The sequence below is a fragment of the Phascolarctos cinereus genome, unplaced genomic scaffold (genome assembly GCF_003287225.1).
Source record: "Phascolarctos cinereus isolate Bilbo 61053 unplaced genomic scaffold, phaCin_HiC Scaffold_9;HRSCAF=440, whole genome shotgun sequence".
Classification (NCBI taxonomy): domain Eukaryota; kingdom Metazoa; phylum Chordata; class Mammalia; order Diprotodontia; family Phascolarctidae; genus Phascolarctos; species Phascolarctos cinereus.
In genome coordinates, this window is record NW_027556402.1 from 115,053,736 (window position 1) to 115,080,599 (window position 26,864).

Genomic DNA, 26,864 nt, shown 5'->3' on the forward strand with positions numbered 1-26,864 from the left:
TCCTAAGTACATACTACGTAGCAGGCACCCCTAGGCACTAGACACAAAAAGGCAAAGACAAACATATTCCTTGTCCTTGAGGAACTTAGATTTGACTGAAACTTAAGGACTTTGCTAAGTAACTAGACAGTAGCACAGAAGTGTTGTCACCCCCTCTACGTCTCCATTAGGATGTTTTTATCTGTTCTTTTCTACCCACTTTTCCTCAGATTATTACACTAAGTATTCCATTCTTTTGGTCCAGCATCTTTTTTTTTTGCATCATTTCAGATATTGTCTTTGCAAGTTATCATTGTATTTCTTGTAGTTGGGCACAGTAAAATTGTTATATTCCATTCCACTAATGTGTCACAGTATATTTAACCATTCCCATATTGTTGGTCATTTAAGCCTATTCCATTTGTTGCTGGCTTCCCCCAATTACTAATGAACAGCATTCATTTTCCTCCTTTTTGTGGTGCCTTGCAAATAATGAATATCAAATTCAGTCAAAACCATTGGTACCCCTAAGGAGAGTCTTTTTGTATACAAGAAGAAGGAATCAGGGAGACTGAAGAATTTAGTGTGGTATATCTTCCTCTGAGTTTCTTGCACAGCTTCAAAGTCTTTTGGACTTTGGGAATAAAGGATATTCACTATTGTTTCCTTGTGGTCATCTCAGAAGTAGTTATTCATTCAGTCTCAGAATAGCAGCGTTGGGGATCATATAAGTATCATTTTAGAGTATCAAAGTGATGGAACAGGAACGAGCAAAATTTAGTCCTATTCTTCAGATCTGGATTGTAGGTCACAGAAAATCTACCATTTACCTTTCAGCCTTAAGTTCATCTTAGATGCTAGATCATTAGGGGATTTTCTCAAAATCTTTGCCTCACCATTGTCATCCTTACTTAACTGTCTAAGTGGCCATTGGGGGCAATTTAAACTTTCACGACTAGTTTCTCATGGGAGGGAGTTAGAAACTGATTTTTTTTTAAAAAAAATCATTTTAGCAAAAGGAGCTAAGCCTATAGTGTTTTTGTTTTGTTTGTTTTCAAAATTCAGGTCAGGATTATGTAGTACAACTGAGCTGGGATTGTTCAATGGTCACCAAAACTGGTTCTATATGAAGAGAATCTTGGCACCAGCAGAAACTGCTTGGAATGCTTGAGTCATTTACAGAATGTATTCATTAATTCCCTCTTGGACTTTTACTCAAGTGATCAGTTGGTCAGTCAATAAACATTAAAAAAAATCCACTGAGTTCCAGTCACTGTGCTAAGGTCTGTGGATACAAAAAGAGACAAAAGACAGTTTCTGCCCAAATTAAAAATGCACAGTCAAAATGCAAGTACACAATTACACAGATGATTCCTTGCAGTTGCTAGTGAGAAGCATTTCAATATGTCAGCAGTAGCTTTCAGCAGGTGGCCCATTGTTAGAAATTTTTAAATATGCTATCCATCTCTTCAGTGGCTCCATCCACACTAGCTAGTATTCTTGTAGAGATTTTGGTGGTCTGACAAGATGGATAGAGTGTTGGGACTGGAGGTTTGAGAGTCTGGGTTCTAATTCCACATCTGAAATTTCTAGGTATATGTATCTGAGCAAGTTTTTAACTCCTCTATGCCTTGCACAGTGTCTTAGAATTCATCTAGATAATGAACAGATAGCAATCCACACTGGGAAAATCACACAAATCCTGCACAAATTCTTGCATTTTGTCTAAAAATGACACAAAGGTGTTGGAATGGCTATTTGAAGACTGAATCAGATTTAAAAAAGACCTTTTAGGTTGGAATAATAGTGTTAAATTCCAATAGGTACAGGGCCAGTAAACTGTATATGAGAATCCCACATATGGACTTAGTTTTAAAATGTAACATTTAATCTATGTTTTATTGTACTTTATTTATTTTATTAAATATCTATCAATTATATTTTAATGTGGTTTAGGCTGTACTTGAGAATATTGTGGGTGGCATGTTTGACACCTCCGGGCTAGAACATTGAACCTAATTGAATAAGATGAAGTTTAATAGGCATAAATATCAACTCTTGCATTTGGGTTCACAAGATCAATTTGACAAATAGGATGGGACTGGCTTATTTATGCAGTTTATCTGAATAACATATTTGTGGCTAAAATGTATGGGAGTCAGTCTTAGGACAGAATTAAGACAATTGCTTCTGGGCATAAGGCGATCATTCTGTTGTACCCTTTCAGAATCAGATGACCCCTGGGATATTATATCCTATTTTGGTGGCCAAATTTTACCAAAAGCTTTGATTTAGAGCACATCTAGAGGAGGATAACTGTAATAATAAAGGGTCTTGAGTTCATATTGGAAGACAGGTTAAAGGAAGTGGGGAGGTTTAGCCTGGAGAGGTTCAAGTTCTTGCTATCCTATGGAAGGGCGATCAGACTTGCTCTGTTTGCCTCCCACGACATAATTAGGAGTATAGAATATAGGGAAGTTTCAGAAAAAAAAAAACAGAGTTGGGCCTTATATAAGGAAAAACTTTCTAAAAATTTTAGCTATCCTAAAGTAGATTAAGCTGCCTCAGATGGTGACATATTCCACTTTATCATATGCCTTCAGACAAAACTTCATTGACAAGTTATCTGAACTGCTGTAAATGGGTTTCTTATTTTCAGGTATTAGTTGGATTAAATAGTCTTTGAAGTCACTACTATGTCTGGAATGATGGGATTCTGTTGCCACTGATACAGAAATACATAATGGGACTGGGTTGATCTATTTTTTTCCTTCTCCTCTTCTTTCTTTTTCCTCCTCATCTGCCTCTTCATACTTGCTATGTGTTTTATACCCAATAGGTGCTCAGTAAATGTTGTTGACTAGTGATTGGGTCTTTACTGTGAGGCATATTTTTGAATTTCATTAACTGAGGAGAGAAATTTCTTAAGCATAAGCCATTTCACCATAAAGAGGGAATAGGGTATTTAAATATATAATGGGTGGGAGCAGGGGATGATCAAATTGTCTAATTATTTGATTTTTTCTGCCAAATGTTTACTTTCTAAACAGTAGAGTTCCCACAGTGTATGTAGATGATGTGCTCTGGGTGGTCAAAAGAGGCTTTGGGAACTCATTAATCAAACTGCCCTTGATTTTCTGCTTAAGCTAATTCAACAAAGAATTATATTTAGAACATACTACATTGCCAGGGAATGAAAAAGTCAAATAAGTCAAAGGGTTTTCATTGGAATGGTGGAGAAGAAAACCAGACTGTATATTTTATGACAGCATCCAGACATGCAAAAAAAAAATACTGTGAAATGATTAGAGTTTTACAAAAGGACCAAGAAGGCCCAGAGATTTTTCATCCTATAGATTTGAAATAGGATCACAATTTTTGAAAAATATAAGGCAGCAGGTAGGATAGATAAAATATGTAATAGTATTGCTAAATATTAAATTCCATTCAATGCCGCCCAATGAGCATTTCCTAAACAGCTACTGTTTGCAAAGTATTGTGTTACATAGCAGACTTATAAAGACCAGATGAAAAGCAGTTGCTATCCTTAAGGGCCTTACATTTGACTTGGCTGAAATATTTATATAAGTAAATAAATACAAAGCATATATAAAGGAATTTCTAGAAGAAGAGTATACATTGGGGCATGAAACTGAATTAAAACTAATCATTATTACAATATTCTGTCTTTTAAATACTAACACTATAAAATGAATGGAAACATTGAAATGAATCAAGCCTTTAGCATCTGATTGAACACTAAGGAAAATAAGGCTAATAACTCCTATGAAAGCAAGTGAAAAAACTGTTATATAATTTCTTTAATAAAAAGGTGTTATTTTAAAATAGGCATTCATTCATGGTATACCTTGTTTTTTTTTCCCTTTATAAGTTGGATCAACACTTGAATGCCTTCATAGATCAACTAGTTTATTCCCAATTTCTGGAATTATTTTTGAGTTACAGATGTTTCCTAGAGGCTCTTTTTCTTTCTTATCGCTGCAGATGAGACTATTACTTAAAATACATTTCAGAACCAGTAATATTTGAGCAATTGTTAGTTGTGTTATTTAGTGTCATTGGATTGTTGTATATTTGCTGTGAAAGTGTAGCTGCTTTCACGTGTTGAGATAAATTGCATGTTATATGTCGTACTTATTGAGGGACTCATATAGGCATCATATCTTCAAATATTGTTTAAAACATAGTTGCCAAAATAATATTCTGGAGATTCTACCTCACACCCATCCAGATTATCAAAGTTGACAAAGAAGGAAAATGACAAATATTGGAGGGGCTGGAGGAAACATGTTCATTAATATAGTTAGTCAATTAATAAACATTTATTAAGCAACTATTATGTGCCAGTCACTAGGGTAAGTATTGGGGATGCAAAGAAAGGCAAAAGACAGCAAAAGATGGTGAGATCAAGGAATTCACAATGTAAGGGGAAGATCATGTAAAAGAACTATATACAAACAAACTAAATGTAGGATAAAGAGAAAATAACAGAAGGAAGGTAGTAGACTTAAGAGGGATTAGAAAAGGCTTCCTGTAGAAGGTGGGATTTTAGCTAGGACTTGAAGGAAGACAGGGAAGCAATAGATAAGGAAAGAGAACATTCAGTGCATGAGAGACAGCCCATAAAATTGCGGTTTTGGTGGAGCTATGAATTAATAGAGCCATTCTAGAAAGCAATTTCTAAATAAACTGAGCATAGTCTTTAGCCCCATTATTAGGGTATTATATAGTTATTATATAGTATATGTTTATTTTACTTTTTATTTATATATATATGTATGTGTATATATATATATATATATATATATATATATATATATATATTATATAGTTACTATTATGACCATAACCCAAAGAGATCAAAGAAAGAGAAAGATCATATATGCATAAAAAATATTTATGCAGCTCTTTTTGTGGTGGCAAAGAACTGGAAATTAAAGAGGTGCCCATCAGGTGGGGAATAGCCAAAAAAATTATGTGATATACAAATGTAATGGAATACTATTGGGCTATAAGAAATGACAAAGGGACAGTTCATAAAAGCAGACTCGTATGAATTGATGCAGATTAAAGTGAGCAGAACCAGAACAACACTACTGGGTTTTTTTTTGTTTTTTTTTTAGTGAGGCAATTGGGGTTAAGTGACTTGCCCAGAGTCACACAACTAGGAAGTATTATGTGTCTGAGGCTGGATTTGAACTCTGGTCCTCCTGAATCCAGGGCCGGTGCTCTATCCACTGCGCCACCTAGCTGCACCTAGAACAACACTACTGTTAACAACAACGTTGTATAAATGAACAACTCTAAATGACTTAAGAACTCTGATTAATAAAATGATCACCATGTTGAAGAACGTTAACCACCTCTGACAGAGAGGTGAGAGACTGAATGTGCCCATGGCCAATATGGGAAGATGTTTTGCTTGACTATTCATATTTTCTATTAGGGTTTTGTTTCTCTTTTTCTTTTCTCTTTAAGATTGGAGAAAAGAAAACAAATGCTTGCTAATTTAAAAAAAAACTAATTTTTAAAAATCTTCTGAAAATAAACCTGGTTTTCTCATGCTCAAGAATCTTCAGTGCTTCCCTGTTCCCTCAAAATAAAATACTGACTCCTCAGCTTGGCATTTAGAATCCTTGAAAATCTGGCTCCAGCCTACTCCTTCATTCTCCTTCATTCTCCTTCATTCTATATTCTAGTCAACCTGATGTACTTTTCTCTAAACTCTTCATCCTCTTTACCCTTTATGACTCTGCATAGGTTTTCTTACATGGTTGGGAAGTTCTCCGTCTTTATCTTCTCATTTTAGAATCCATAGCTTCTTTCCAAAGAAGCAAAGCCTTGTTTGATCTTTCTACTTTGTTTCTTCCCTTCAAATTTTCATGTATGCATGTTTTATTCCCTTAGTGGAATGCAAGCTCTTAATATGCAGAAACTTCTCTTTTTTGTTGTTGTTTTACTATATCCCTAGCTCCTAGGACATTGACATGAATATAACATTGATGCTTAATAAATACTTCTTGGATTGTAGGGAAACAATATATTGACCATCTCTTTGGTTCAAAGGCAACATAGTTCCCAAGTCAGCAAAACCATGCCTAGAAGTTAAATAGTACAATTGAGGGAATTCTAAGTTGTTAATCTGAAGGTGTCTTGCAGTAACGTGAAAGACAGGAGTTTGTCTGATAGCACACATCTTGATCCCAAGAAACTCTTGAGATGATATGATGGAAGTGATCAATGATAACATTACATCAATGAAAACTGTAAAAAGCTTGAAAAGAGCATAAATGGGGCAGCTAGGTGGCGCAGTGGATGGAGCACTGGCCCTAGAGTCAAGAGGACCCGAGTTCAAATTCGGCCTGAGACACATAACATTTACTAGCTGTATGACTCTAGCAAATCATTTAACCCCAATTGCCTCACAAAAAACCCGGCATAAACAAAAGTAGCAAGAAATTTAAAGTGCATTGCCTTAGCAGAATAGATTTAGAATCAGAAGATATAGTTTCAGTAGTCTCTTAGAACACTGTAATTTTGACAAGAGTTTTTGTTGGGTACATTAGGATTGGGAGGTAGCACCATGTTTTCCACTATTATTTGAAAGGTCTAGTACGTGCCATAGCTGTTCTCTATTTTTAGTTAGCTTATTTGAAAAACTGTGAGTCAAAGGATCTAAAAACATAATGGTATGGATGTAGCTGCATAAAGTGGTTGGAGTGGGGCAGGAGGTGGGGGGTAGAGGGTCATGAATGGTTACCAATCACAATACACAGTTAATTAATTTGAAACTTATAATTGGACACCCAGGCAGAGGGTGGCAGAGGCCAGTAAAGTCTCTGTGTTGAAATGATGACTAAGCATCAGTCACCATTGAGACACGAAAGTTATATGAAATGAAAACTTGGTTGTTGACATTCAGATGTGTTGCACCCAATTAAAAAGTAAATGACAATGAAAGACATGGATTTTAATTTAAAGGAACAAAATGAATAAATGAATGAAAAACCATTTATTAAAAACATACTATATTCTAAGCATTATGTTAAGTATTGGGGATACCTTTGAAAAACAATATGGCCTCTACTCTCAAGGAGCTCCTGTTTTAGTGGGAGAGACAGCACAGTGGGATGCTTTAGCTGCAAGCCATGTGGAAAGGCCTCATAGTCTGGGGTAAGCTGGCAAAGCAGATGTTAACGGGCCATGATAATTGTAATTTTCTCTGGCAAAAGCATGTCTTCTAATGTTGAATCATTTGACAGTGCTGGAAAAAGTGGTTTAAGTAAGCAACTCTATCCTTTTGTCTTCCTCCTTTACAGTATTAAAAAATCCAGTGTATAAGTTATACAGATTCCCCACATCGGATAACAAATGGATGAGGATTAGAGAGCAGATGTATGAGACCGCACTGTCTTTTCATATTCCTAAGGAACTGATCTCCCTTCACATAAAGGAGGACTTGAGAAGGTAGGAATCATTCATGGTGTTTTTAAAAACAAAATGAAAATGTTATTCCCTTGCCTAGAAAGACTAGGCTTAACATTGTTTTGACCCAGGTCACATATCTTGTTGTTTATCCTTGGTTTACACACCCCAGTGTGATCCTGCTCTTTGCTCACACACATGCCAATATAGGCTGGGGGAAAGATTCTCAATTTATTCCACACTTCAGCATGTCTGTAATACCTTTGCTACTCTGAAAGGATTCTAGTGTCAGTATAGGTTGGGGGGAGAGGTGGATATCATGGCAGGGTAGGGAATGGTACTCAGAAATGTTGGGGCATTTGGATGAAACACAGTTGTGCTAATGGATTGTTAATAGATAAAATAAGTTATGTTAATGAGTTGTTATTATTGTTGTACAACAAAATTAAATCTGTTGTTATAATGAGAGAGAGGAATTAGTGATCTAAATTGGAGGATAAGAATGCTCTCTGAGCCATGACTAATCAACAAGATGGGTTGGTAGGGCTCAACCTCCAGTGACTTTTAAAACTTTTAAAATGCTGACTAGTGCAGGAGACACAAGACAGAGCTCAATATCTCTGAGCATCAATAAGCAGTAAACAAGGTACATACTTTAAGCACTTGTCATTTTATCATTTCAGTATCAGAAAAAGAGATTTGAATTGTGTCAAATTTGGCTCCCTTCTTCACGTTCATATGAGCACATGTGGTCCCAAGATGCTCTGTTTTTCCCTCTAGGGATCTGAGAGTGCCAGAGGAGGCCATATTGACAGGCCAGGAATGTGTCATGTTAGGGCCAATGGGTAGCAGCCAATCAGGGTGGGAAAGGGTGGTAGGAGAAAGGAAGTAGTGAGATTGAGGAAGATCAGGTGGCTGTTTCAATTTTATAGACTGAATCTTAGGGGTCTGGAAGTTGCACACAGGCTGGAATAAGCAGGTGGATAGTCAAGGACCCAGGAAGCTAAGTGAGAGCCTAACTAGATTGGTCAGTAGAGATCACAGAAACTTAAGATGAGGAGCTGGAGTTTAGGCAAGAAATGATACTCGAAGCTCAGAAAGATTGGGTACCAACAAACAAGAACCCAGGCTTAGAAGGACTGTGTGACAATTCAGTACCTAGGGCAAAGTCCTGAGGGACAATCAAATGGACAGGAAAAATTTGATTCTGAGCCAATATCTTCTGAATTAGATTTCCTTATGGCCATATGTCCAGGTCCAAAGTGTCAAGAGAGGATGAGCTCAAAGGAAAAAGAACATATAGGGACAAGTAGTGGGGTACCCCAGATAGGAGCAGAAGAATTCAGAGGTGATGGGCAGGACAGTGCTTTTAAGAATACTTGTCCTATGGCGCAGCTAGGTGGCGCAGTGGATAGAGCACCACCCCTGGATTCAGGAGGACCTGAGTTCAAATTTGGCCTCAGACACATAACACTAACTGTGTGACCCTGGGCAAGTCACTTAACCCCATTGCCTATCCTAAAAAAAAAAAAAAGAATACTTGTCCTACTGTGGTGAGCAGTCCCAACCCTGAGTGAAAGAGAGTTACCACAAGGGATCCCAATATCCATTTGCACATGAATATGTTGCTACTTTGTTCTTTACCTAGCTTTTACAAACATTTACAATGTGACACAGTATGATAAACAAATGTATTCAAATTTCAAATACATGCTCACATGACAGTCAGAAGAAGCAATATAAAGATTTCAAGGTTTCTCTTAAGAACTCTGGAGTTGACTGTGTGACACAGGAGACACTGGCACAGGACCACAGTATGGCGTGCCCTCGTCAGAGAAGGTGCTGTGCTCTGTGAGCAAAGCAGAACTGAAGTAGCTCAAAAGAAACCCGAGATGTGGAAGTTTAGAGACTCCACCCCAAATGTTCACACGGACTATTTGTGCCCGACCTGTGGTAGAACATTCTGAGCTCCTATTGGTCTGATCAGCCACACTGCAATGTGTGGTAATTTGACTCTTATGTAGAAATGTCATTTTGGTCTTCTTCAAGACTGATGGACAACAATCAACCAGCGGGGATCACAGGATCACATATTTATAATAGAGGATCTTAGAGACCCTTTTAGTACAACACCTTCATTTTACAGATGAGAAAACTGAGACACAGGAGGTCAAGAGATTTGCCCAAGATCATACAGGTAGAAAGTAGTGATGCATGGGTAATAGTTATAAAATATTATCATGTATCTCCTTTGGATGTCTGAGGAAGAAACTGCAGTTCTTCCCATCCAGCTGCTGTAGAGTTATCTGGAGACATGGCAAAACAGAAACAATATGAATTCCTGACATTGGGCTGGGTAATTAAAAAAAAATCACTATGAGAGAAGAGAAGCTTATTACTTCCAGCTGCAAGGGTATTGTCTTTTAGGTTCTATAGTTCTACTTCAAAGGTAATTCACAGCTTTCTTCTGATCTCAATTCTACCAAACTGGATCACATCATTTGGAGAAGGGAGACAGAAAGGAACTGAGGAAAACCATCAAGAGATAGAACCCATCTGTTCACTTACATGTGTCTTCTAGACTCCTTTGCCCATCCACCACATGCATACCTCTTTGTGCAGTGGTTAGTGCTAACCCTTAATAGTGTGGGTGGTATGCTACTCCCAAGGCAGCCAAAGCCAACAGTGCCAATATTACTGCCCCTTGAAGAATATGCGCTTTGGGTTAAATGACCTTCTTGTTGATTTCTGTACAGATGTCCTATCTGCCGCTTCTGTTCCTTTGTACTAGATGGCCTTTGAGTGTGCCTAGAATATGCTACCTAGAATGTTCTTCCACCTCTTAGATCCCCTAGCTTCCTTTAAGGAACAACTCAATGTTGTATCTTACATGAAGCTTTTTCTACATTCTCTCATCCCTTCCCCCAATTTTGGTGCTTTCCCCCAGAAAGTGGTTTGTATTTGTATGTTTTTATGTGTTTGTGTTGCATCACACCAGTACAATGTAAGCCGCTTGAAGGTAGGCTATTTTTTATTTTTATTTTTGTTTTATTTCATATATCTTGTCCTTTATATATAATAGGTGTTTTGAAAAATGCTTGTGGGATTGAATTGAATTGGCAACACTATCAGTAAATGCATTACTGAAATAGACACTGAAGAATTTGTGGACCCCTGGATGTGGGATATGAGGTGGAAGGATGAATCAGATGATTCCTTGGTTCTGAGTTTGGGCACTGTTCTCTGAGGAATAACCTTGATAGCTATTCCACATGATTCTCCATCTCCCATCATTTTCATTACCTCGCCCCCATGCCTGGAATTCTCTCCTTTCATGTCTTTGCTTCTTGATTTTCTTTAAGTACCAGCTAAAATCTCACCTTTTATAAGAACCTTTCTTAACCCCTCTTAATGCTCCTTACTGCCTTCCCTCAAAATTTATCATAAATGTATCTTGCAATATAGCCTCCTATATATCTTGTTTAAACAAAGGGTTTTTTTTTTAAATGTTGTTTCCCCATTAAATTGTGAGCTCCTTGAGGTCAGGGACTGTTCATGCCTTTCTTTGTATCTTCAGCACCTTGCATGGTGTGCGGCATGTGCTTCATAAGTGTTTGTTGACTTGACTTTTTTACTAATTACAGAAAGGCTCATGACTGGGAATTTGCCTACCAACTGACAAAATTCTTTGGCCGTAGCAACCCATGAAATAGAACAAAATGAAAAGTCTTCAATCTGACGCTGTCCCCTTTGTCTGCTCTAGTGACTATGGCAGAGCAGCAGAACAGGAGCAGAGTGCGCTAAGAGTTTTTAGATGATTTAGTGTTAGAAATATGAAATACACATCCAATGACCAATATATTAATGTTCCCCAGGAGAAAATGCACTATAGTAAGATTGACAGTCTTCCTATGAATGAAGTCAGATAATTGGGAAAGGATGTAAGTTGATCATATAACAGGAGCAGAATATAACTGGAGGTCAGTCTGAGTACAAGTACAAATAGTATGAAAATAAATCTAGATGCAGAGGTTTTTAATCTGAGGTCTGTGTTTTAAGTGTTTTTTTTATTTTAATTTTTTGTATTTTATTTCATGCATTTAAAAACTTAATTCTGGGGTGGAGCCAAGATGGCAGAGTAAAAGCAGTTACTTGATTGAGCTCTCCCCCAGATCCCTCCAAATACCTGTAAAAATGGCTCTAAACATATTCTAAATCAGCCGAACCCACAAAAAGACAGAGTGAAACAATTTCCAGCCCAAGACAACCTGGATGGTTGATTGGAAAGGTATATTATGCCAGCTGGGGAGAGGAACGCAGTTTGATGTGGGAGCGTAGGCAAAACAGGCCTAAGCAAACCTGGAGCAAGCCTCAGAGGACTGAATCACAGGCAGTGGTAGTGGTTTCCAGACTTCTCAACCCACAAATGTGAAAGTCTTATTTTTCTATAGACTAATACAAAAAAAATACTGAATACTGAAGAAATACTGAAAAAAATACTGAAGAAAATAACACCTTAAAAAATAGTCTAACCAAAATGGCAAAAGAGGTCCAAAAAGCCAATGAGGAGAAGAATGCCTTAAAAAACAAAATTGGCTAAATGGAAAAGGAAGTCCAAAAGATTACTGAAGAAAATACTTCCTTAAAAATTAGAATGAAGCAATTGGAAGCTTGGGACTTTATGAGAAATCAAGGCACTGTAAAACAAATTCAAAAGAATGAAAAAATAGAAAACAGTGTGAAATATCTCATTGGAAAAACAGCTGACCTGGAAAATAGATCCAGGACAGAGAATTTAAAAATTATTGGACTATCTGAAAGCCATAATCAGAAAAAGAGCCTAGACACCATCTTTCAAGAAATTATCAAGGAAAATTGCCCTGACATTTAAGAACCAGAGGGCAAAATAAAAATTGAAAGAATCCACTGATCACCTCCTGAAATAGATCCCCAAAGGAAAACTCCTAGGAATATTACAGCCAAATTCCAGAGTACCCAGGTCAAGGAGAAAATATTGCAAGCAGCCAGAAAGAAACAATTCAAGTATTGTGGAAACACAATCAGGATAACACAAAATTTAGCAGCTTCTACATTAAGGAACCAGAGGCCATGGAATATAATATTCTGGAGGGCAAAGGAGATAGGACTACAACTAAGAATCACCTATCCAGCAAATCTGAATATAATCCTTCAGGGGAAAAAAATGGATATTCAGTGAAATAGAAGGCTTTCAAGCATTCTTGCTGAAAAGACTAGAGCTGAATAGAAAATTTGACTTTCAAATACAAGACTCAAGAGAAACATGAAGAGGTAAGCAGGAAAGATAAATAATAAGAGACTTATTAAGGTTGAACTGTTTACATTTCTGCATGGAAAGATGATATTTGTAACTCTGAGACCTTTGTCAGTGTAAGAGTAGTTAGAAGGAAAAAATTATATGTAAGTAGATAGATAGATAGATAGATAGATAGATAGACAGACAGACAGAGGGCACAGGGTGAGTTGAAGATGAAAGGGTGATATCTAGAGAATAAAATTAAGTGGTGAGAGAAGGTTATTCTGGGAGCAAGAGAGGGAGAGGTAGAATGGGGTAAATTATCTCACAAAAACAGACAAGAAAAGGCTTTTTATAGTGGAGGGGAAGTGGGGGAAGGTGAGATGGAATGAGTGAATCTTATTCTCATTAGATTTGGCTTAAGGAGGGAATAACATACACACTCAATTGGGTATGGAAAGCTATCTTACCTTACAGGAAAATAGAGGGGAAGGGGATAATAGAGGGAGAGAATGATAGAGGGGAGGACAGATTGGGGGAAGGGGTAATCAGAAGCAAATTCTTCTGAGGGGGAACATGGTCAAAAAAGAGAATAGAATAAATAAGGAGTGGGATAGGATTAAGCGAAATATACTTAGTTTTTCATAACATGACGACTATGGAAGTGTTTTGCATGACTACACGTGTATAATCTGTATCGAATTGCTTGCTTTCTCAATGAGGGTGGGTGGGGAGGAAGGAAGGGAGAAAATTTGGAACCCAAGTTTTAAAAACAAATGTTAAAAAAATTATTTTCACATGCAACTAGGAAATAAGATATTCAGGAGATGACGTATAGAAATCTATCCTGCCCTACAGGAAAATTGAAGGGGAAGGGGCTAACAGAAGGGGGGGAAATAGAAGGGAGGGCAGATTAGAGGAAGGGGTATTCAGAATGCATGCCATCTTGGGGTGAGGTAAGGGGTAAGATGGGGAGAAAATTTGGAAATCAAAATCTTGTAGAAGTGAATATTGAAAACTAAAAATAAAATTAATAGGAAAAAAAAATCTTAATTCTGAAAAAAGGGTCCATAGGTTTCACCACATTGACAAAGGGGCTTCTGTGACACACATACAGAAAAGATGGTTGCCTCATTCAAAGTGAAAACCTGAAAAGACCTTAGCTTAAAAGAGCCGGGGTCTCCCTTTCCATCCTGAGCTACCTCCAGTTGTCCTGATGAATATCTGGCCACTGGACCCGGATGGTTGTAGAGGAGAAAGTGAGGCTGGTGACCTTGCACAGCCCTCCATCACTCAAAACAAAATCAATTGCAAGTCATGTCATCATCTCCCTGATGTCATGATCCTTTTAGAGAACAAAGGACAAACACAAAACAACACAAAAGATGAAGAACCCTGGTCCAAACAATGATTTCCACCTTGTTGGGTAGAACTTTTATGAGGGATTTATGAGAGGGAACAAACAAATGGTTGCCCAAGATGAGAATGCAAGACAGGTTACGAGGTAAACCATTGGAGGTTTAATCTACCTCAAGGAGATCACTGATCTAGTGAAGAATAAGTGATCCTGTTTTGAACATCTTTGTAGAAATGTTCATATTCTTCACAACTGGGCTGACATTTACCTGTAATCACCTGGAATGGAGAGTGTCTCTTTCTGGAATGATGTCTTTTTCTTCCTAAAGAGAGTTAGGGTCTGGTTTTAAATCAAGATACAAGCAAGAATAACTAAAGGTCAGGCTGGGTCAGAATCTAGGTTTCTCCAGATAGAGGAGACATAGAGGGATGAGTAAAGGATGAAAGGTATAAAGTGGAGGAATAGGATGAAAATGGGATGTTAGTCCATAATTAAGAAGCAGTCTGAAGTGAGTGAAGGTGAGCTATTTACCTGAAACAATCTGTATCCCACCAATTTTAGCCATTTTATGTTGACAGCATATTTTCCCTGCCCCTTGTCTGAGCTAATATGTTGGCATGGTAATGCACTAGATCTATCATACCCACTCCAGTCTCAGTTGCACAAATAAAACTATGGACTCAGATGCAAATTCTTTTATTTTTTCCTTTGAACATAATTTCCTTGAGTCATGTTCTGTAGAGTAGAAATGTGCAGTCAATGTGTATTGAAGGTTTTATGGGTAAATTATGTATTACCAGATTGTGACCTAGAAAGCTTGAACATTGATTATCATCATACTTTAAATATAGTACATTCTTAGTTATTGTCTAATTTGTTGTATTGAAATATTTCTTATAGTGCTACAAACCAATTATAAACATCTGTTTTCTCATGTTGTGGTCATTGTAGGGTTGTATTTATTTAGTTAGTTTTAAAGGAATATAATGATCTTTACTTTTATTTGCATTTGTTAAATTTCTTACTAAGCTATTTATTTTTCTTTATAATGATTTTCTGTTTTCTTATGTGGAAAGTATTTTTCTCCCTTGACTGGTTACTAAGTAGACTCTGGATATCTACTGACATTAGTAAAACTAACTCTTTGTAAATATGAAATGTTAAACTTTTAACAATAACCATGATAACAAAAAAAACAACCACCATTTTTGGTAGTTTATGGTGTGCGAACAGTCTACATATGTTTATCTCCTTTGATGTAGGAAATTACCAGGCATCAGGGCATAATCCAGTGGGTTGAAGGTTGGCTTCTAGTCAGGTAGACCTGGGCCCAAATCCTCCTTTTGAGGATTTATGACAGGCAAATAAACATTTCCCTGCCCTAGATAAAAACAAACCAAAAACAATGATATTTTTCACCTTTTGTTGCTTTTTTTGGTTTTGTATTTTATACCTCAGTGAGAATTTCTTTTTCATATCCAAGTACAGCCACCTTGTTTTACCTAAAATCTTTACATCGATTAAAAAAATTGTTTCACTTCATATAAGTTCATGTAAATGTTACTCTCTTTTCTCATGTGGAAAGTGTTTTTCTCCTTTGACTAGTTACCGAATAGTTCACAAAGTCTTCAGTTACTAATTGTCCTGCAATAATAACTTAAATTCACGTGGTGCACTAAAGTTTCATAGGGCTTTCTTCACGATAACCCTGTGCGTGGCATGCCCCTTCCCCAATCAACTTCGGGAATCTCTCATTGCCTCTAAAATAAATTCTAAACTCCTTTATTTACCTTTTAACATCCTTCACATCCTGGTCACAACCTGTCTTCCTAGCCTCATTGGACATTGCTCTCTGACTTAGCCACATTTGCCCTCTTTCTATTCCTTACACATGATATTTCATCTCCTTCCTCCATACTTTTAAACGAGCTATCCCTTATACCTGGAATACAATCCCTCTTTACCTCTGCCTGCTAGAACCTCTCTCTTCCTTGAAGATGAAGCTGAAGCACCATCTTCTGCATGAAGCCTTTTCTGTGCTCTTCACCTACTAGTACTCTTCTTCCCAAATAATCTTATATTTAATTTATTTGTATCAATTTGTATTTATTCTATAGATTCCTATAGAGGTTCTTGTCTGCCCTGTTATGATGTAAGTTCCATTCCAGTAGGGACTGCTGTATTTTTTGTATCCTCAGTATCTATCACTAAGCCTGATACATACGAGACATTAATAAATATATGCTGATGCAGTGAGTGTGGGTAGAACAAGTATTGTCATCCCAATTTCACAGATGTGTTCCAGAGAGGCTGTGACTTGCTCATAGTCACTTATTACAAGTCCAGCCCAGGATTGGAAGTTGCTAAATCTAAAAAAGCCAGATGTTCTTTCTAGCAAACCATGTTGCTTCTCATTGTATACTAAGTTAATTCTCCCTTTGGAGACAATTATTGTACTGTCCTAGAGAGCTGATATTTCTGGTTGTTCACGTTGTACATACAAGTCCCAGCATGACAATATCCTCATCTAGCAACATGGTAAATCGTATTGTGTGACAGCAGTTTCATATATTCAGAGCTAGAAGGGACCTCCAAGGTTACCTAGTCCAACTCCTCCATTTTACAGATAAGGAAACCATGTCGCAGAGACATGAAGTGACTTTCCCCAAGTCATACTTTAGTTAGTTAGGAGCAGAGCTCTGGTTGGAATCTCGATGTCTTAGACTACAGATCCAGCCCTCTTCCTTTGGCAATGGGGCTGCCTCTCTATGACTAGGCTATGAAAAAAGAGACCTGGTAAGAAGAATGGAGAAACTTTGGCAGCTGTTTGCCTACCTCCAGTGAAGGAGGAGTAGAGTGAGGGGTTGCAGATGGCTCTGAGATGGTGAATAAATTCTACAGGAATGTAGAAGGCTTTTATGGTGCCACAAAGTTGGGTTGACTGCAGACAAGTTATGTAAGACTTGCCAAACTACGGACCATAAAATTTTTATAGTTCTCCTAATGGTGTCACATATTTTGTTTATGCCAAGTATTTTCTTCAGATTTCGTCCTACTTCGGGGGTTCACTGTGCATATTCTCCTTTGAAATATGTTGGTTGCTCATGGAAAAAAAATGCTGTTTAGGCATAGACGGAGCTTGGTGACAGCAACAAAATGCAACATAAAAGCAAAGCATATGATAGTGTAAAAGGCGTGCAATCGTATCCATTGGTATGAGAGGCTAGGGTAACTTTCTAGTCCTTGTGTCACAAAACCTTATCAAGCAAGAGTAAAGGCCCTTTACAGAAAACCAGTGCTGAGTCAAACCTTGCATCCTGCAAAAGGATCTCAGAGACCCACCAGAAATATTTCAGTTCAGATAAACATCAAAGCCAATAAACCTGTCAAAAAAAATGTTGAAATTTCAGCCATATATTTTGGTTCTCTGATATAGAACACCAGGGAGCTTCTCTCCCTTTTCCTGCTCATCTGTCTTTTCTCCCCTGTTTCTCTTGGGTCCCATCTACTCTTCACCTCATTATACTCAGACAGAGAGAAGGAGATGAGCACATCAAGCTGTATAAGTTTGAGGAAAAGATGGGAGAGTGGGCTCTGCTGCCTGCAGTGAAGTCATGTCTCTGGGCTCCTCCCACCACCTTAGGCTGGGTTTCAGAGGACTTAAGTGTCATTCCCAAATTCTAGAGTATCCTCTGGGTCTGTGCTCCTGAAACCTCCCGCAAATGGGATTGCCTTGAATAATCCTTGCTTTGATTCATAGTCACAAAACCTGGAGACTAGAAGTTTTTTGTAGGAGAGGAATAAATACATATTAATGTATCCTAAAGAAGAAAAGCATCCCTGTGTACAGGATATGATAAAAAAGAGCCAAAGTGCATAGAATGAAAAATGTAATTGCATTCAGGATTCTATAAAGCTTGAAAATAATTTTATTACCATTTTGGGAGAAAAGTCCAGAGTCTGCCCTGTATATTGCCATTTTTGAATGTTGCATTAATCTCAAAATCAAGAGGATAAAAATTGTTTGAAGACCATCAAATATTACTTATTCATCTTTACATAATTATATAACTGCTACATATTTGACGCTATGTCTATCTATCCTTCTCCATAGATAAGTGATTCACATATATATGAGAGGCATTGTAACCTAATGGATAGAGAGCTAAGCTTAATGCCAGGAAGATCTGGTTTAAATCCTATATCTAATATGTATTAGCTCTCGGACCAGGGGATAACAACAGTAGCAGCAACAACAATAGTTAGCATTTATACAGTGCTATGGGCCAAGCACTGTGCTAAGTGCTTTACAGTTATTATCTGAATAGCCATTTAAACTCTAGATATCTTAGACAACTTTATAAAACTATAAATTATGGATGAGTTCTGCATTGGCAGAGTTAAGTTTTCAAACCATGAATTCCCACACTAATAAAGTCACACATCCATTTCCCCTACCACAAATGGAAAACACAAACAAACAAACTTGACAATGCCTATATAAGCCCTTATTAAAAACAAAACAAAACTGAGGCAAGATTGGCGAATTGGTCGTTTTCAGCTCTCCACTGCTGCTTTGGAGGTCCCATCTTCAGAGACATGAGGCATACAGTGGCTTAACTATTTTGTTTTTAAAATATTTTTTGTCAAAATTTTTATTGATAATTTACTCGTCTTTGACATAATTCCACTTCAAAATTTTGAGGAGGTAGAAGTTGATTCTGCATTGGTATTCTGAGATGGCAGTATCTCATTGGCATAAGACAAACTATAGAATTTGGGAACAACTCCAGGACAAAATCTCTTTCATTGTTTGTCCTAGAAAGTGAGGCTGGTGACTCTGCACAGCTCTCCCCCACTTAAATCCAAGTCAGTCTCATTTCACGGCATCACCTCCCTGAGGTCGTGGTCTCTTCAAGAGCAAAGGACAAACAGCAACAGACCGTTGTATGTGAAAATGGAGAACTTTTTCAAGGTCAGTCACTAGGGAAATATGACAAACTAAACAATTAGATATTCATGGCTTAGCGGCAGAAGATGAGAATTTGGCTAAGAACTGTAAGACAAGGTGGGATCTCTAACAGAGAGGACCCAGTTGATGAACCAGAGAGCCATAAAGGGAAAACCATTAGGCCATTAACACTCTCTTTCCTCATTATCACTTGTTGCCATGCAGATTTGGTTGGCCAAAAATGCAACAAAAGTTGCCTTTCTGCTACCACCTGCTGCCTAGAAGAAGAAAGGATAGAAAAGATGTAATTTCCTCTCTAATACCACCTGCTACTGAAAAGAAGAAGAACAACGGAAGAAGAGAGTAGGCAGAAAATGTTTCTCTTCCTTGACACATGCTGTTGCTGAGAGATGGAGAAGAAGCCTGCGGAAAAGAAAAATCCAAGAGGCTTTTGCCAATGTTTCTATAGATGTCATGTCTCTTCTCCAAAAAGAGCATAAAACAACTTCAGCTGAATAACATCATTGAGACTGGAGCTCTTTGTGCCTCATTTCCTCATCTGAAGAGGAGCAGCTCAAGAAGGAAATGGTAAACCACTCCGATATCTTTCCCAAGAAAACCCCAGATGGGGTCATGCCTCAACAACAACAGACAAAAACTACAAGGAGCGTCAGTGGATTGCCTCGTTGCATGCTTAGCAAGGTGTCATTCTAGCACAGTGTGCATTCACGCAGGATAGCCGCGAAAGCATTTGATCATTAAAACCCATACTCATCAAGGAACTTGCATGTACAATTTCTAATAAAAGAAAAGATGTTAATGTATACAGTTCTGGAGTAGTGAGTTGCTTTGGCTCCATGTATTCCCTGTAGTCACACAGCTAGTCTGTGTCAGTGGTAGGATTTGAATTTGCATCTTCCTGATTTCAGGGCCAAATCTATATGTACCATGCCAACATGTCTTTAAATTTCAGGCTTGGTTCCACCTAGCTTCCCAACACCATGATCCTCTGCCCCATACCATTGAGAAATAGTACTCAAGTGTTTATTATGCAGAAAACAGTCTAGCTCCCTACGTTATAACATTTTAAAATAAAGGTTTAATGTCTCCCTTACTAGGCCATATCCTTTTGTGAGTAAACTGTTTTCTACTCTTTATTCTAATTGTTTTTTATGATGTTAAATTTCCTCTTCAAGAACACAAATTATTTAAATAGCTATGGTTCTAAATCAAATGTTTCCAAGATTTTCCCAGCTCTGTGTCATTATTGGTACAACACGTGTTCTTCACATGAGACAATATTTGTAAAGCACTTAGTACAATGCCTGGCACAGAACAGACACTTAATAAATGCATATTCCCTTCCTTCTGCTTTATCTGTTTTGTTATCCCATATGGATAAGAAGGCTGCTCTATAGTGAGTGGCCATGAATCTTGTTGAAAAGACCCTACAGTGTTTTGGGTCATGATGCCATCAACACGAAGTCATCAGCAAATAGAAACATCTGTAGAATTTCTCTCTCAATAGGATATCCCTCTTCTATTTGAATTTTGGGCAGAACATTCAATTTAATTCAACCAACATTTATTAAACATCTACTATGTGCAACTTCATCTGTTAGACACTAGGCCAAAAAGACAAAATTTAAAGAGTCCCTGAGTTTATGTTTTCCGGGGGGGGGGGGAAAGGAGGGGGGCAAGGGACAACATGTACAATGAGAAGTAAATTCAAAGGCAAAATAAATACCAAATAACTCTCAACTGGTAATCATTTAACAAGCATTTAAGAGATAATAAAGGCCCCCTTTTGAGAAATGGTGCTGAGCCTTGAAGGGAGCTAACAATTCCCTTCTTCCATAAGTCTTCTTCCCTTCCCCCTCCCTCCCTTTCCCTTTTTCCCCTTCCTTCTCTCCCTGCTTCTTTCCCTGCTACACTCCTCTCTCACCCTTCCTTCCTCCTCCTTTCCTCCCTCCCCTTCTCCTTCCATTCCTTCTTCCCATCCTCTCTCCTTTCTTCCCATCCTCCATCCCTAACATGGCTGGTTTTATTTTTCTTGCCTTCTTCTTCATGGGTATGGGAGGGAGAGAATTTAGAACTGAAAATAAAATTGCATTTTAGAAAGTTAACTGAGTTTATCTGTCATGGACTAGACATTTTTATTAACATTTGTAAGGGAAGTACTTTTCTGAGGAAAGCCTTTTAAAAAAAGATACATTTTGCTCTGCATTGTCATTCCCCCCCCCATTGACAAATAGATGAAATTGTATTTTCTATATCACATAGGACCCGGGTTTGAGTTCTAACTTTTCTACCTAAGATTTTTGTCACTTTGGTTCAGTAATATTTACTTTCTCTGTAAAGTTAATGGATTAAACTAGATAGTATTGAATTTTCCTCCTGGTTCAGACATTCTTGGATTTTATAAAATATTGTCACATAAGAAATGTTTATGTGAAGGAGCAGCCAGACTTCCATGACCTGATCTCAGAAGGCACAACTAGAATCAGAAGGTAGAATTGGCAAAGGAAAATTGGAGCAAGTATAAAGAAAACCTTCCTATCAATAGTGCTGGTCCAAAACTGGAGTGGGCTCCCTCATTAGATGGTGAAAATTCCATCATTTGTTTTACTTGCTTTTTGTTTTGTTTTGTTATTCCCTCAAATTTGTGATTTCATTACTGTGAGAAGCTTCCTGGTGAGAAATCTTTCTCTGTTGGTAGATCATCAGCAACAATTCTGTAATGGAAAGTGTTGGAGACTAGCCAAAGGAGCTGGGAGATTAAGGGAATTGCCCAGGGCCACATAGCTAAGTATCCAAGGTGGGATTTGAATTGAGTATAGCTCTCTATTCCTTCTACTGTTCTGCCTTTATTTCCCATTGTTGGAGAGGCTGATCACCAAGAGAGGCCCTGTGATTCCTTTTTGGACTTGTTTTAGAAGAGATTCATACTTCAGCTAGATTATATCATCTCTGGGTCTCTTCTGTCCTTTTTGTTGTTATTTAATCATGTCTAACTCTCTGTGATCCCATTTGGGGTCTTCTTGGTGGAATACTGCAGTGGTTTGCCATTTACTTCTCCAGTTCATTCTATAAATAAGGAAACTGAGAGAGACAAGCAGGATTAAGTGACTTACCCAGGGTCACACAGCTAGTAAGTGTCTGAGACCAGATTTGATCTCAGGAATATGAGTCTTCCTGACTCCAGGCCCAGGACTCCATCCACTATGCCACCCATCTGCCCTGTCTCTAAGATACTATAGATTAATGAAAGGAAAATAATGGAACTGTGGGGTAATCCAGCTCTCTCTTATAATTAATTTGGTCTTCTGAATTTTCTTGCCTACTTTTGCTGCAAGTTCTTATGTATATGCATATGTATATGTTATCTGGAATTTGAAGTGTATTTTTCTGCACTATTTTTTCTGCTTCATTTATTTTACTTTTTGTTTTTATTTTCCTTTCCCAGAACTAATCATATTACTCCTACCACCTCTCCAGCCCCTGCCGTATTCCATTTTTCAGTTCAATTCAGTTCACACTTTTGCTTCCTACACTCATGCCCTCTGCTAGGAGCTGAAGGGAATAGAGAGTCAGGTCTGGAGTCAAGAAGACCTGAGTTCAAATCCAGCCTTAGACTCTTGCTAGATGTGTGACCTTGGGCAAGTCACTTATCCCAGTTTGCCTTAGTTTCCCCATCTGTAAAATGAGCTGGAGAAGGAAATGACAAACCTCTCCAGTATCTCTGCCAAAAAACCCCAAAAACAAACAAACAAAAACAAAACAAAACAAACAAACAAAAAAACAACCTAAAAACAAAAAAAACCCAAATGGGGTGAAGAAGAGTCTGACATGACTGAAAATGACTGAACAGCATAAGAAAGTCATAGATAAAGGACAGTAGAATGTTGGAGAATCATTACAGGAATTGCAGCCAGCAAGACCTGGTTTCCATTCACATTCCAACACTTATTTGCTCTGTAACTTCAGATAAGTCATATAACTTCTCAGAGTCCTTCATCTGAAAAACTGGACAGTAATTTCCTTAATATTTATCCCTTATCTGCCTCTCTGTATGTTCTACCTGCAAATTCCATATGTGTAGGCTCCTCATTAAAATGTGAGCTCCCTGAGAACAGACTGTCTTACTTTTCAATTTATATCCCCAGGACTTAGCACAGTGCTTTCCACGTATTAAGTGCTTAATAAATGTTTTTTTCCTCTATCTATCTATCTATCTATCTATCTATCTATCTATCTATCTATCTATCTATCTGTCTGTCTGTCTGTCTGTCTGTCTGTCTGTCTGTCTCTGTCTGTCTATCTAACTAATCTGTCTGTCTATCTATCTAACTAATCTGTCTGTCTGTCTATCTATCTATATGTCTGTCTATCTATCTATCTATCTATCTATCTATCTATCTGTCTGTCTGTCTGTCTGTCAGAATATCTATTTATTTATTTTAATTATTTGTTCATTTATTCATCTCCTTTCACAAAATAATTTTTCATGCAATATTAATTCACAGAATCTGAGAATGTCAGAACTAGAAGGAATCTTCCTAGCAAAAGAGAAAAGCATTTCATGAACTTTAAGATGTATCCTAAGTGGGGGTTATTATCAACACAATTAATCATCTAGCTCTTCTTGTCTCCCCAGTAATTCAATCAATATCTACTGATCATCCAATATGTATGTAATATTGTGCTACCTTCTGACCATGATCCAAGAGAAGCACATAACATAGGACTTGTCTACAAGAAGCATATAATTTTACTGTGAAGAGTAAATCATATACATGAAATATGTGACTAATGCCTGAAGGCCCCCCCCCGAACTCTCAGGACATACCCCCAAAAGAGTGATTCCCCAACTTCAAGATGTTCTGTGGGCTTAGATCTAAAAAAAAGAAAATTGGTTGACAGCCCTTCCCACCACTACCCCTCACCCCCATGTGTTTAGAGTTAGCATTCAACCAGAGGAGACAATTGTAAAACCACTCAATGAAATGCATAGTAAATGTAGTCCCAAGATATTCTTTACCTCAAATGTATGTATCAATGGGGATATACATGGACAGGAATACAAGGAAGATAAATGTGTGGCTATCACACATTGTAGAGGGATCCATACCTAGGGGCACATATAGCCAGGATACATTCATGGAAAGATGCAAGAAGACTGCTGATGCCTTCCATTGACTAGATTAAGCTTCTAGAACTCTGTCTAGCTCTGAGCTCTGATTTATGGTCCTAAGAGTGCGTTGTTTGTTCTGGACCTCCCCCAGCAATCTCATATTATTATTCAGTGGATGCTGCTAGTTTTGTTGTTGTATCATTTCAGTCGTGTCTGACTCTTCATGACTCCATTTGGGATTTTCTTGGCAAAGATACTGGGATGGTTTGCCATTTTCTTCTCCAACTCATTTTATAGATGAGAAAACTGAGGCAAACAGGGTTAAGTGACTTGCCAAGGCCACACAGCCAGTAGGTGTCTGAGGCTGGATTTGAACTCATGAAGGGTAGTCTACCTGAGGCCAGGCCTGGCACTCCATCCACTGAGCCACCTAGCTGCCCATCTGGCTTGTACTAGGTATTTAGTAAAAATCTGTTAAATTTAATCACATTCGTTGGAGAGATCAGAGTAGGCTTCATGAAGAAGTTATTACCTCAACTGGGCTTTGAATACCACAAAAGTGATTTGCTCTGGGTCACAAAGCTAGTAACTATCCGTTTTAACACTTAGCTGCTTCAGGAGTGGACTGCAGGGAGGGCAGTATTTCTTCCATTATTTAAAAGGGATGGCTATTTTAGGTTTGCCCTCTAACCACTACACCAGGTTGCCTCTACCTTACACATAGTTAAGATTTACTAAATACTTGTTGAATTTTCTGAATTGTTTGAGCATTTGGTATCCACAGTGCAAACTGTTGTTAAGTGCATGAACAATCTCACAAGTTCACCAATTACCTGTTCTGCAAAACATTGTGTTAACTGCTTAGGAAACAGGAGACGCTTAAGGGTACGTGCCTGGATCTCAATGAAGAACTTGCAATATTTTTATTATCCTTTTCATAATAAAGCGAAGCCCTTGTGATCATGTGAGGCACTATTTATAAAGCACTTAGCACTATGTATTCCTTTCCCTCTCCCTCAATGCAAGAAGGACAAGAGGATGCTTTGGCACACACAGTGCTTTTTATCAAATTCACATCAAACAATGCTGATATTAATATTTTCCCTTAATTGCCTAAACTATAGATTACTTAGCTTCTGTGTTTTGAGCTCACAAATACTGTGTCTGGTATATAACTGCTGTACTCCTTTGATAGCAAATCTGTAGAAGCAGGGGCATTGGTTGAAATTAAAGCAATAGGGAAAAAAAAGGTTGATAACCTGATTTATTGGTACAACAGGAATAGTAAGACACATTTCTGGAACTTGAAATGAATGTATTGTTTGTCTGATATGGTTTTGTTTGTTTGTTGTTCTTGAAGGTCAGTATGTGCAAGGGAATGTTGTGAGAAAAGAGAGGCAGAGGCATGGAATTTCAGAATCTCAGGAGTTGGAAGGCCAGTTAGGATGAGCTATATCTTAACAAAAAAATCCTTTCTATAATGTACTTAACACGGTTTTAGTTGGGTTTCACCTTGCTATTAGCCATTTCCATTCTGTCCTTTCCAGTCCAAATTTACTTAATGGAATTTCAAGAAAGTAAGAGTTGAATAGCTCCATCTCCTATTTGTGGTCCATTCTCATTGTCCCTAGGCTTTTTTCTTTTTTGAGGAAATCTGGGTTAAGTAACTTGCCCAGGGTCACACAGCTTATAAATGTCTGAGGCAGGGCTTGAACTCACATCCTCCTAACTCCAGGGCCAGTGCTCTGTCCACTGCGCCATCAAGTAGCCCCATCTCTAGCCTTTCAAAGCCCATCATAACCTGACCCCTTTATACCTTTTCATTTTTGTTACCATTCATTTCCCTACACGTACTCTACAATCTGGAGGCACTGACCTTTTTTGCTCTTTCTTGAATAAAACACTCCGTCTCTCAACTCAGGGCATCTTTACTGGTTCTCCTCCATCCCTGGAAGGTTCTCCCCCCTCCTCTATGCATCCTGGCTTCTCTTGCTTTCTTCAAGCTAAAATCCTACCTTCTTCAAAAACCCTCTCCTTGTCCCCCTCAAAGCTAACATGTTTCCTCAGAGATTATTCCAAGTTTACCCTGTATAGATCTTTTCTATGCATAGTTGTTTACATGTTTTCTCTCCCATTCAGATTTGAGCTTCTTAAGATTAGGAATCTGTTTTTGCCTGTCTTTGTATCCTCACCTTAGCACAGTACTTGACACATAGTAAACACTTAATAATTCTTGTTGATAACGTGTTGATTTGACTAAAGGAATCAAATGAGTGCTGTGGATCATGGTGGTGAAGAAGGCAGGTTAAATAATGAAGATGTTGAGAAAGGTATTAAGCTTAAATTCATGTGGTAAGTATTAAATTCTCATGTTTCAGAGAAGGAGCTATAGTACATCTTTGGGTCTCTCAGAATACTGTGAATGAGGATGCTGCTGTGTTCTTAATTGTAAAACTACCTATCATTCCTTTGTTGAGAATTCAGCCAGTTTTTTTTCACCCTGGTTGTAAAATAAAACTTACACATAGAAATACACTGTTGACTCCTCTCTGTGACTCTATATCGCACATAATTCTACAGGTTATTTTGGACTTAATGAGGAAAGGATGTTTTCCAGTATCCTTTTTACCCTCATCACCCAGGAAACCACCCCAAGCTCCAAAGCCTTCTTCTTACCCCTAAGTCAACTTATAGAAAGCATAAGAGTAAGATGAATACTGGT

General features: G+C 37.9%; 1 protein-coding gene across 1 annotated transcript in view; it reads left to right on the plus strand.

Moving 5' to 3' along the window:
• The window catches only part of INPP4B (inositol polyphosphate-4-phosphatase type II B), a 917,092-nt gene that overhangs the window by 653,876 nt on the left and 236,352 nt on the right, over positions 1-26,864 (plus strand). Inside the window, 1 exon segment of the mRNA XM_078148459.1 lies at positions 7,320-7,467. Within this exon segment, the coding sequence (XP_078004585.1) occupies positions 7,320-7,467 (148 nt within the window).